Source organism: Oryzias latipes, chromosome 11 (genome assembly GCF_002234675.1).
Source record: "Oryzias latipes chromosome 11, ASM223467v1".
Classification (NCBI taxonomy): Eukaryota; Metazoa; Chordata; class Actinopteri; order Beloniformes; family Adrianichthyidae; genus Oryzias; species Oryzias latipes.
In genome coordinates this window covers 20,998,241-21,011,635 of record NC_019869.2, presented here as the reverse complement: position 1 = coordinate 21,011,635, position 13,395 = coordinate 20,998,241, and the positions used below count along the sequence as shown (strand labels likewise).

General features: G+C 45.5%; 1 protein-coding gene across 1 annotated transcript; it reads right to left on the bottom strand.

The window, feature by feature from the left end:
• Positions 1–3,371: 3,371 nt before the first annotated feature.
• Positions 3,372–13,120, bottom strand: LOC101175613 (glucocorticoid-induced transcript 1 protein). Its single transcript, XM_020699501.2, has 6 exons — positions 13,031–13,120; positions 7,449–7,532; positions 7,122–7,274; positions 6,825–7,038; positions 5,073–5,193; positions 3,372–5,001 (listed from the first exon to the last, which is right to left on the bottom strand). Exons 1-6 carry the CDS (start codon positions 13,118–13,120, stop codon positions 4,692–4,694), a joined length of 972 nt encoding a protein of 323 aa, XP_020555160.2. The 3' UTR covers positions 3,372–4,691.
• Positions 13,121–13,395: the final 275 nt, after the last annotated feature.

The following is a 13,395-nucleotide window of genomic DNA, read 5'->3' as shown; positions in this document are numbered from 1 at the left end:
CTTGACTTCTGCAGGACTGAGCTCTTTTACCAAAGACTTCCTAGAAAAAGCAAAACAACATTCATCTCCAGGCTTTAAACTGTAGCTATTCCCAAACTTTGTTTGATTCCTATAAACATGGCCCTCAGAAATAAACTCCATTTACTGTTTGTAAAGAAATCAGACAGAAACCACAAAGACAAAGAAAAGAGTGAAAGGTTAGTAACCCCAAAACTGACAAATTCTTGGATGAAATGGAAGAGCAGCAGAAATGTCTTCATCCACAGAAACATGACACCCCTGAGGAACCTGAACATGGTAGATTCTTAAAGCGGTGTGTGGAGTTCACGTCCAACCTGGTCTATGTTGCAGTTAGAAACCAAATGGCAGATGATCTGTGTCCTCCAGTCAGGCTCTGATGGAAGCGTCCACCTGATTTCTCTCCATTCACCCAATTTCACGGTCTTCTTTCACGCTGCAGCAAAAACTCTGAAATATAACGGTCACTTTTTACATTAAAAAAAACAGTTAAAATCCTTTGTTCTTTTTTAAATGAACTGATTATAGTTTTAAAGCGTTTGGAGTTGATCTTATTTTAAGAAATTCCAACCAGTTCCTCTGAACTCTTTTCCTTTTTGTGAAGATCCTTAAGACGGCTCAACTGCAGACGGTGATCAGATCAAGAACATCACTTTATATACAGTCAGGACCATATATATTTGGACAAAGACACATTCTTTCTAATTTAGTTTCCGTACATTACCACAGTAAATTTTAAATAAAACAACTCAGATGCCATTGAAGTGCAGACTTTCAGCTTTTATTCCATGGGTTGAACAAAAAGATTGCATTAAAATGTGAAAAACTAAAGCATTTTTAAACACAATCCCTTCATTTCATGGACTCATAAGTAATTGGACAATTGACTTCCATGCTATTGCATGGGCAGGTGTGGACAATTCCCTTGTTATGTCATTATGAGATAATCAGATAAAAGGCCTGGAGTTGATTAGAGGACTCGTGCTTGCATTTTGAAGATTTTGCTGTGAACAGACAACATGTATGGAAGCGATTCTGTAGCATAATTAAAAATTAAAGTCAAAACCAGAAATGCTTTTTCAATGCTTAGCTACCATCCTCCCCTCACCCACCTCCTGTATTGAGTCCAAGGGCAGTCCCAGAACGGAGCTGGTCTTCTTCATCAGCCTCTCCAGCCGCTTCCTGTCTGCTGCCGAGATACCGCTACACCATATGTTAATATATATATATATATATATATATATATATATATATATATATATATATATATATATATGCACATATACACGTGTATATATATATATATATGCACATATACACGTGTATATATATATATATATGCACATATACACGTGTATATATATATATATATATATGCACATATACACGTGTATATATAGATATAGATACATGTATATATCTATATATATGTAAATGTGAAACTTTGGTGTAATGGCTGACACTTGAGATCAAACCTCTAATCTGAACAAGGGATACTGGAGATTAAAATACAAGCATGATGCACATGCTGTTCATGTTCTGACTCAGACTGCACGAAATGAGAACAGTCAGGAAGCGTGTGCTGTCATCCCTATCTCTGGCCTAAAGTCTGACCTTCTGGTGATGTCACCTTAACCCTTGAGCTATCTTGTGGGGTCCAGACGACCCCACTCCCAACGTTAACGAGTCTTGGAGCACGTTAACATTGGGAGTTGGGTCATCTAGACCCACTAGACAGTGCGCTGAACCTTTTTTCTTCAGTGATTTGTGATCTTCACTGGCCTCCATGATTACATGAAATCTTTCCACCTTTGTCATGGTAGGGAGAACACGTTAATGTAAGGGCGGGGTCATCTGGACACCACAAGATAACACAAGGGATATTCACCTTTGGGGTGTCCATTGTGCAAAGGTACAGCTTTCAATCTCTGACTGGATGATCCACACAGCTCATTCTCGAATCGAAGTAGCCTATGGTGTTCACACTGGACGAGCAGGGAGGGGCTTCTTCTTCTTTTCTACTATTTACTAGCGCTGTCCACCACCTACAGTTGGAAGAGGCTTTGTGCAACATGTTGAAGTGGTGCAAATCTCACGAATCTCCAGGATTTTCTTTCTCAACTCTATTCTGATGTATGAAAGACTTTGTATCATTGGTATATTCAGTGAATGAAAAGAGATGCCAACCATATGTCACTATGAAATCAGAGTCCCCGATTGGTCAAAATTCGACCTGGTTTAACTTACAAGTCACATCAATGACCGCGCATTTTGTACATAGAGTCCTAAAAATGGTTTTACAAATGTGCGTAGCTGCACATGAACTTGAGGGCTATGAACGCGGAAGCCTGAAACGCGCATTTCCCCATTTGTATAGCCTTTTTTTTTTTTAACCCTTGTGCTATCTTAAATGACCCCACCCTTACATTGACGTGTTCTCCCTACCATGACAAAGGTGGATAAAGGTGGAAAGATTTCATGTAATCCATGGACACCAGTGAAGATCACAAATCATTGAAGAAAAAAGGTTCAGAGCACTGTCTAGTGGGTCTAGATGACCCAACTCCCAATGTTAAAGTGCCTAGGATAGCACAATAGTTACGTCGTCATTTGAACCCACGTTGCCGGTGGGTGATGCCAACGCAGCTTAAAAGACAAAGCCTGGATCAAAATTCACGAGATTTCCACCGCTTTGACATTTTGCATAAAACTCTTTCAGCTGCAGGTAGCAGACAAGCGCTAGTAAACTGTAGAATTAGAAGAAGCCCCTCCCTGGTTGTCCAGTGTGAACTCGGTGGGCTAAATGTGTGTTAGAAATTGACTGAATAAGAGAATTGGACTGAGTTGAGTGTGAAAATGACTTGCCCCCAGCTCCAACAAAATACATTCAATTCAGTCCCTGGGACAGGAGAATCTATTCAACACTTTAAATGTTCAGTGTGACACCACCTACTATGGATTGGTCAGTTTATAACTTGAATAACTTGCACTACAGTAAACTTATAATGAAAAACAATTAGGGTTAGCATAAAGATCTTAATAAAAGGTACCAGAGCTAGAAAGGTTATTCCGATAAATATGACAGAGTATTAGCTGTTTATTTCTTAAAAGACGTCTATGGATTTTGGGCTTTTTGGGGCCAGCGGGTACTTCCTATTTGGGACAGTAGGGGAGAGGAGAGGGGTTACTCAGTCCAGTTTCCTCATACAGTCAATGGCTTAAGAATAGCGCTGTCCTCAACATGCCAAGTGTGAACATAGCTTTAAAGAACGTCAGTGGAAAAAGCTTCACCTAAAGGTGCGTTCACCTAATAAATATTAACTGAGGCAGATTCAGACAGAAACAGCACAAAGTGGACCAGACAACCAGGTTTATTGCCATAGTGCGTAAAGGTGCATTGGGTGGGGGGCAGGAACACAACCTCCGCAGGCTAATTTTTGATTTGTGGGTTTTCCTTGGAGCTGCCTGCTGGTCCTACTTCCAACCTCCTTAGGAGGATGAGGTGATGGGAATGGTTTCGCTTGGAATGTGTGCTTTGGGATGGAGCTGGATGCAGAGCAGACGTACAGAAACACAGATCTGAAGCTCTTAAACAAAAACAGAAACTTCCCGTTCGACAACCATCAGCACAGCTTTGTCCAGAACGTTCGGTTTCCTGCTCCAGTTTCTGTTGAACTTCTAACTACAGATGCCAGAACGATAAAGAAATTCATGTTAAACGTCAAAAACACAAACAAAAATGGTTGAAAATGAAGCAAACACCAGCTAAACATTTTCACTCTGACTGCTCCATTGTTAAATTTGAATTCTAACATTTTCAACTGTGATTTGTTCTGATTCTGTCAAATTAGAATAATCATGAGTAAAGCCGGCACTGTAGATGCTTAATTCTGATTAGATTGATCTGAAAGTTTCGTTTTTCCTGCAGGAAACTTCTTTAAAGACGTCCTGAAAGAAAGGCTCTCAAATCGAGCCCAACTTTTCCTCTGGTCTGCTGTATCTACAGGTGTGACAGCAGTTCCATTGGTCCCGTTTGACATAAGTAGTTGCTGCAACTAAGATTAACTACAGATGTTCCCAAATGCTGCATCTCCAATCTGCATTCACGACGGTCCAATTTCCCCACTCGACCTTCTCCACAGAGAGTATTTATCACAAGCAGCAGGAGGAGGAGGAGGAAGAGGAGCTGCCCCCGGTCAGAGTGTGCTGAAGTCACCAGAAGGAGGCACTGCACTCGGGGGGGCAGATGCAACTGAAGCCAGATCAGTGACCCAGAATCCCCCATCTTCCTTTACTCTTCATAATGTATTTAGATAACTCTCTCTATATATTTATCTATATATGTTTGCAGCTTATTTATACAGTGAGAACAGAATTGAACATATAACTTAATCAGAAATATACTACCACATTAAGATGCATGCCCCACCCCCAGACCGCCTTGCCGCGGTGCGTTCACGAGCCCTCAGACAGCCTGGCTGTCTGCGGCACAGAGCACGAGTCTTGGTGGAGTCGGTGGGGTGGACCTCGGGGAAACATGGTTGCTGTGTCATGCAGAGACAGAAGGGGTCGGAAGGGGTCAGCACAAAGACCGTCCCCCCTCCCTGCCAGGACAGTGGGTTGCGGTGCTCACTAGGAAGGGGCCAGGAGACAGAGTCCAGCTCTGCTCAGGTTTAGCTGATGGCCGGGCTGTCCTGCTCAGGCTCTGCAGTCTCTGAGGGTGAGGGCTCCACGGGGGGGTCGTCTGTGCTGGTGCTCGTGGAGACCTGAGTGGGGGCGCCGTGGAGCGAGGACGCCCCCTGTAGATGTGAGGCAGACGTACCGTCCTGGCTGGGCTCCAAGACCGCGGCCCGGCCAGACTCCAGTTGCAGCGAGCCAGGCAGTCTGACGGGGCAGAAGGCGGAGCCTGTGGGGATGAAGTTAACCTTGTTTTTGTCGGGGCAGGAGAAGAGGGGGGCAGACGGTGTTGCAGACTGTCTGGAGCTGCAGAGTGGAACAGGAAGAGTTAGAGATCCTGTTGAAGAGACCGACTGAGGCGCAGCAGATCTCCTCACCTCATTTCCTCAAAGGCTTTGATCTTCTCACAGCCCTCAGGAGGCTCCCGTTTGAACATGTAGCTGTTGTTGGGTTTGGGCGAAGAGGCGAACTTAGGCAGAGGCGAGCTGCTTCCGCTGTCTGAAAACAAAGAGATGCTACCGTGTCAGGCTGCAAAAAAGCTACGCACAGGAAACTAAAGCTTTATAAGATGCTTAAAAGAGGCAAAATAACATGTGGGTCAGAGATCCTGACGTGCGTTTTAAGCAGCAAAAGTCCTGAATAATGATAAACATTTAGGTAAGAAAATTAACAGCAAAACCAGTAGATGTAAAAAGATGCAGAACAGAATAGGTCTGCAGTTTTATATTCAAGAAAATCTAGAATATCCTGGAAAAAAAGGTCATTTTTCAGAGAAAATGAATAACTCTAAAAAATGACCAAAGAGAATTCAGAGAAGACAAAAACTTTTTCCCCACTCATAGTTAGTGGTCAGGTGAAGCCATATAACCCAAGCCGATACAAAAGGGCTGGAATGGCAACTTGTGACCCATTTGCCTGTAATCAACATGAGGTCTTGGAGTTTCTGGGCTCCCCACAGACTCTTGCATCCTTCATCCAGTCCTCCACTGACATTTCTGGATCTTAAGTCACGGGGAAAGCTAAAAAGCTGTCCAAAGATCTACGGGAAAACAGAACTGTGCAGAACAGGAAGATATCCAAGGAACTGAGAATGCCAGTCAGTAGTGTTCAAACTTTGATCAAGACGTGGAAAGTGAGGGGTTCTGTTGAAACCAAACCGCGGTCACAAAAACCTCTGCCAGAACTGCCAGAAAAATCCTAAGATGTGCAAAAAACAACAAATCAAACAAAAAAAACTACCGGTACACAAATAACTTCTGCTGTGATCCAGGACTCTCTGAAAAACTGTGGTGTGGAGGTTTCAAGATATACAAAAAGGAGGCACCTGAGGAAAAATGGGCTGAAGAAAGCCTTTCTCTGTGCAAATGCCACAAAATAGCTGGCGCTTCAACACACCCAACAGCACAGAGACACGCCTCCAAACTCCTTTGGAGTGATGAGACCAAGATTTAACCTTTTGGCCACAACCATAAACTAAATTTGGAGAGGAGTTAACAAGGCCTGTGATGAAAAGAACACTGTTCCTGCTGTGAAGCACGGAGGTGGATCGATGATGGTATGGGAATGTGTGAGCTACAAAGGAAACTTGATGACGAATGCAGCAAGTTATCAGAAGATACTGGAGGGAAACTTGTACTCTTCAGCTCAGAGGCTGCACATGGGACGCACTTGGACATTTCAACATGACAACCATCCAAGGCAACGTCCAAACTTCTGGGGTGGCCGTCTCAATTTCCTGACCTCAGTATTATTGAGCCACTCTGTGGAGGTCTCAAACGGGGCAGTTCAAGCAAGACAACCCAAGAATTGAAAGGAACATGAGGTTTTCTGCCGAGAAGAACGGGTTGCTGCACCATTGGAGAAAACAAAGAACTTCATCCACAACAAGAGACTTCCAGCTGTTATTGGAAGGAAGCAATACAATGTATTAAGAACAGGGTCATTTGGGAAGTTTCTATTAATGGCTTCACCCAAACACTAATTATGAGCAGAAAAAAAGTTGTTGAAATTCTCTGAAAAATGACCAAGAAATCATCATTTCTTCCAGGGTATATAAACCTATAAGTACGACTGTAAGGATGTGCTCGTGACATCATGTCGACGAAATACACGACCACACACGTGGTTACCTCCTTTGTCGCGTTCGTACAGCAGGTCCTCTGTGGAGTACGGGCTACCGTCGTGGGATCTTGGTGGGCAGGCTGGGGAGGGACACGGCGACAGGCTGGAGCAGCTGCTGGATCGACCCGGGCCTGATGGGGTCTGAGTGTCAGCGCTGCGGGAACTGCTGCTGCGTTGCTGTGGGGGGAAGGGGGCCCGGCGGCCGTCTGGGACCTCCAGGGACTGCAGAGACCCAAAGGAATGGGACAGAGTCGGACCAGAACCTAGTCCCAACTATTTAAAGCAATGGGGAGGGAAAAGCTGACCTTGAGCTCCTCTTTTTCACCGTTGTCTTTGATGAAGACCTTCTCCAGCTCGTGGTTGATGCCCTCCATGCTGCTGGGAACCCTGGAGATGGAGGGCTTTGGCACAGAGATGTTGGAAAGCGGCATCTGAGCCGACCTTGACATGGAAACCTGCTGTAGTCCACACACATTTACAACAGAGTGGATCTCATGACATCTGAGACTGCAAACAGAATGGGTGTGTGACCAGAACACTCCCTGTCTGTTATCCTTAAGATGGCTGCAGCGTTTTATCTCAAGTCAGACTTATGTGCTGCTGCGGGGACGTCAGAGGAAGGGGCAGCTCACCTGGGTGTGCAGCAGGACTGCAGGGAGAAGTGGGTTAGCGCTGCAGGAGGACGGCTGGTCCTGGTCTCTGCTGAAGCCTCCTCTCTATCTGACGATGAGCTAAAATCAGAACAAACAGCTGACAACAGAGGAGCTTTTCTTGCTTTGTTTTTAACAATATCCAACTATAGTTTAAGCTCGACAACACGGTGCATTTTAGAATGTAGTATATAACATCGGAATCCCATGTTATATGTTTACTTTTAAGATAAAATTAGAATTTTTGATAAAAATTAAAATGATTCAAGCCTGGACTGGCCCCGCTTTAAAACTCAAACATGTTCTAAAAATGTTCTCTTTTCTTTTTGAGCTAAATGAACATCTCTGCAGACTCCATGTTGTCTAACATGGATATCTTCCTGCAGGGCCTGAACCTTCCAGCAGGTGGCAGGGTCACCTCTGGTGTCTGAATCTCTCAACTCCCATCCTCACATCACAGGGTCAGCGTGGCTCCTGTTCAGCAGATCGAATGAATGCGCCTGCATGAGAGCCGCTGCTTCCTAAAAATAGACCATTTTCCATCCAGATCTGGTTGCAAGGTTTGGCGCCGCCTGGCGTTGTGGTCTGCAGGAGGAGACAGCGGAACTGCACGAACGGCATTCAGGGTTTTTGCATCCTCGTGGATTTTTTTTTCTTCCTTTTTAACTCCATGAGGCTGGCTAAAACCAGAAAGGGAATGGAACCAACAATATTCACTAAAAAAAAGGCAGCTTGTTGAAAAGTAGCCTGTTTTGAACAAAATCAAAATAATAGCAGCCCACCTTCACGACGGAAATTTTTTTCAATTTATGAGAGAATATTTTTTACCTTTTATGTTATCCTTTTAAAATATTACCTTTCACGAATGAAGATTAGATAATACATAAGATTCATACCTCCAAAATGCACCACAGCACCTAAAGTACTGTCGTTAAAGTATGAGCAATATGCAGTGATGTCCGTCATCACAGATTCATTGTGTGATCCTTCCAACAAGGTTTGCCATGAATGGCCACATTTGTTCACGTTGAACACATACAGTACTATTTGAGTTTTTCTGATATTTCTTTGGTGTTTTTTAATGCAATTTTCCTTTTTCGCATACTTTTTTCACATCATCGTCTTATCATGAGCTCCACAATGGACTTGTGGTGTGTTTCCTCACATTTGTTCGTTTCTGTTAAAAAAAAAAGAAAAGGTGTTTGAAGACGTCATTGGAGCTAAAACGGTTTCTTTCCATGACCTTCATGCTGGTTTGATGGCATTGTTGGGTCTGAATGGGCCCCTCCATCCTCTTTGCAAAAGCAGGTTTCTCCACTTGTACTTAGTACGAAGACTGGGAGGCTAAAGAAGGTTCTTTTCCACAATTACTTTGTTTTTCCTTCACTGCTGTTGAAGCAGCAACACTCAACTAGAGCTCACATGAAGATGGAACTGGAGCTCCACCTCGCCTACCTTTCGTTCAATGCGAGATCCCCATGGGCGTCAAGATGCTTCGCCCTGTGAGGAAGCCGCCACCGATGGCGCCCCGGAGGCAGCTGAGCTCCACAGCAGCTGCACACAGACGCAGAGAAAACAAACCTCACCTTTGGCTTTAGAGAAAAAGCTGGGGGTTTTTTTATGCCTCATCGTTCTGCGCTTCATTCTTCATAGAGATCTGTAAATCTGTTTTTTCTGTAGATGAACGGTCCAACACACTTCTTCAAACTGATATGGCTCGCATCAAATGCTGGTTCCGTCTTGTTCCACACGGAAATCCGGTTTCTAGCACGATTAACTCCTGAAACTGGCCTGTGGTAGGGAGAGAGGCAGACTCCATGGAGTCTTTACTTAAATGTGATGAGTCACAAAAAGATGAGAACATTTTGGTGAAATACTAAACAGAATTTCAGCATCTTTAGTGAAACACACTCAAACAAATGTGTGGATTCTGACAGTGACTCTTAGATTTGTGGAACGCAGATCTTAATGCACCCGAAATGTCTGCGCAGCTGATTCTGGGCGTTTGCTGTTCTGAGTGCTGCGGGAGCAGTCTAAGAAGCTGCGTCCTCCAGAGATCAGGGATTAGGCTGCAGAGGCTGGATCAAAACTGCTCTGATGATGTAACTGCAAAGAAGATCAACATAAAATAGAATAGAGCGGGGCTGCACCCTTGCAGACACGAGGCCAGGCTGCCCGTCACCGAGACCTCACAGCGATCTTGCTTGAGTCGTGGCTGCAGCTCCTCAGTGTGGGCGCTGCTTCACCTTTTAACACCTTTCCATCGGCTTCTCCTTGAAGGATGCCTTGGAAGGTTGCGCGAACCTGTTGTTCCTGAGAATCTCCAGCTAACACAGAAACCTTCACTGAAGGAGTCTGCTGCATTTCCTCAGGCTCCTCCCGCACATTTCCAGAAAATGCAGCTTTCATGTTTATTTTTGTTTTGACTACATAAGTTGTGTGCCAGCAGTTGTGCAAGTTCTGAGTTCAAATTACATGATCTGGATGCATCTTAAGAAGCTGGGTCACAAGGTACCATATTTTTGGAGTACAAGGTTTTTTTGCATAGTTTGGCTGGGGGGGTTGACTTGGTTTAAAAAAAACAAGAATAGGCTCATCTGGTTGTTGTTTTCCCACTAACAACCACTAGAGAGCACTGCAGGTGTGTGTATCAGTATTTGCTACTGACAGCAACACAGAAGAAGTCTGCCCAGTCTGCTGCCATGTTTATTGAGCATGTGGTACGTGTTGAAGAATGTGCCTTTAGACCATAATCTTCACACTGGACAAGCAGGGAGGGGCTTCTTCTTCTTCTTTCTTTCGCTACTGTAGTTTGTTTCAACTCTGCTTTCAATTCACAGCTGGCACTTCCATCAATTGAAAAGGATGGCGTCCATGCGACAAAACGAAATCTGGATCCCTGATTGATCAAAATTCGACCTGCTTTAACTTTCAACGCATTCAACGGAGCCACGTTTTGTATATAGAGCCCGAAAACAGTCTTAACAATGTGTGTGATGGCGAGAGTTTTGAACGCAGAAGCCCAAAAACTGCCTTTACGTTAACACTGGTCACTTGAATGCACGTTACTGTGGGCGGCACGATCGTAGCTTTGCACCGCGCATGGGAGAGGTGTTTGGAAGTGTGGCGCTTTTTTCCTAAAAGTACAACTTGCATATGATTTTTTTTCTTCTTTATTATTCATTTGTTGGCCACTGCAAAAATACCATGGGCTCAGACCAATCATGCGGCAGTGGCTCAGGAGGTTGAGCAGGTCGTCCAATGATCGAAGGATGGGCGGTTCGATCCCCGCTCCCCCCAGCCAACTGCCGTTGTGTCCTTGGGCAAGACACTTCACCCTCCCTGCCTCCAGTGTGGCTCCACTGATGTGTGAATGCGTATGAATATCCCAGTGATGGTCAGAGGGGCCGTAGGCGCGAACGGGCACCCACGCCTCTACCATCACCAAGTATACATGAGGAGTGAATGAATAATGGACAGATTGTAAACGCTTTGGGCGTCTGGAAAAGCGCAGATAAATCTAATCCATTATTATTATTATCATGGCAATTAAGGAGATTCGCTCCGAAGCTACGTTCACAAAGCCCTCAGCACGGCCAATTCAGGCTTTCGCATTCAAAACTCTCACATAGATTCGCACATTTCTAGGACCGTTTTCAGGCTCCATGTTCAAAACCCTCTGTCATTGAACGCGCATTGAAAGTTAAACCAGGTTATACTTTAACGATCAAGGACTTGGATAACCCTTTTAATTTCAGTGAAGTGCCAACTGTTCAAAAATCAATCGTGGAGGAGAAATAAAATATTGCAGGTTATGCTCAGCCTGTATTAATATGACAACAAATTTGTCACATATCGGAATAGAGCTGTGAAAAATACATTCCTGGAGCACTGCTTTGACATTTCACAACAAGCCTCTTCCAACTGTAGGTGGCAAATATGCGTTGGTAAACAGTAGAAAAAGAAGAAGAAGCCCCTCCCTGCTTGTCCATTGTGAACATTATGGGTTAAACGTCACACACCTGAAGTGCCTGCTGCTTGACGGTCACCTCAAACCTGCTGGAGCAGCTCTGATCAGATTTTAACAGGTATGTGTAGCTTTGGAAGTCTTTAAAATTCAGATAAATGTTCCTAGAGGAGGGAGCTGCTTACATAGCATCTGAAAAAAAACATCAACAGCCACACAGACCCCACTGTGGGTGAAGGTCACCTACAAGAGAGCACCTGGCGTGAAGACAGCATCCTTTTGCATAGTAGATGCTGAGAAGGGTGCATGACATGTGCAGCTGCTCTCCTGGTCAGCTTGAAGGCGTCTGCTGTTTCTGTGAGCCTCGCTTCCACAGGACACCCACCCAGGACACCTACCCACCCACCCGCCCGCCATCACCACCAGCAGCTCCTCTGAGGTTCATCTGATGCTTGTTTACATTCAGTCGAGGCTCAATCCCCCACCAAAAAACACTGTTTCCTGTTGGAATCCTGCTGACAGAAAACAGAGCATCCTCCTGCTGACGTCACCCCACTGGGAGCCGCGTCACGCAGCCCCTCCATGTTTGAGTTATGACCTAATTACTTCGTTAGCTAGTTAGCTTAGCCCATCCGCCGGAATCCCATAGAGAAACATGGGTGTTTAAATATTCCTGCGGGGTAAACGCAGAAATACGACCCCCACAGCTGCGGTGCGGCCCTCAACCGAAACCCAAGAATGTCCTTCGCATTTCGGCTATCATGTCAGCAAAATAGCCTCACGACCGCTCGTGAAAATGGGGCTTTTTTATTTTTGGGCAGCCGCGCAGCTCGGCTCACCAAAACAAAACGTGGCGCCGCAGCTGCTTCTTTCTGTTGACGTTGTTGTTGTTGTTGTTCTGACAAGCCCGCTCTTGTCGGAACCAGAACCAGCTCGCGCTATGCTAATCCTGAGCCGATGCGACGGTCAGCCCAACTCTAAGCACCCGAAGAACCCGGAAACGCCGTCCGACTGAGGCAGCCTTAGCACGGCAGACCGACGCGCCGCGATAAGCAGCCGGAGCGGCGGAGCCACAGCAGCTTACCCCGCACTACGGACTCAGAGGCCGGGGTGATGCCCTCGGCAGTTGGGGGTGTGTTGGTTGGGGGGATCTACCTCCGTCCGCCGTTCGAGCCGCGTCTGGTCTGTTCGAGTGGATCGGCGGAGCTGGAGCACCGGGACGTCGTCGGTCCTACGTTGCTGCTCCCGGCGACGGAGGACCCGCCGACTCTGGTGTTTATGGGAGGAGAGGTGGCGCACGCGCGCGCTGCTGATGCTGACAGCAGCCCGGGAGTTTGTGGGGGTAGTTATCAGAATGATGGAGGGTAATTAGCAAGTTATTAATGTAAGTTATTAGTTAATATCAGTTCCACGGTGGCCCCTGTAGTCGGTGCTGCGCTTGCCAGTCCCACCTGTGTGACGTAGTGACGCAGTGGGGGAACGTCACTTAATCAGCTGTTCATCAGAGGTGGGAAGCTTATCCCAACTTTGTTCTCGGGCAATATTTTTTTTTAGTTTGACTGAGCAGCTGCACCTTCATGGTTTCTCTCCATCCCACCTGCATCATCAGCACCACAAACAACCGGCTTTGGCTCTTCCTCCTCTTCCTCAGTAGTCTGTTTCTCAGCTTCCTCCACATTCCATTCATACTGTCGTCTCTTTGGCATTCATTTTCTTCTCCTTGCAGAAGGAAGCTGGAGTTGGAGCCTGTTCAGTCACATACTTTTCTGCTGTGACCTACTTCCATTAAATGGACCGATTTCATTCCTTTCTGACAGGTCATGTTTAAATTAATGTTCCGTCATTTTGCCGCGTCTTCTTGCCAGATCAGTCACTGCGGTGACATCTGACCAGGTTGGTGCTGAAAAACCCAATCTGATAAGTAAATTGTAGTTTGTGTGGCATTTTTCTGTTGATGGAGGA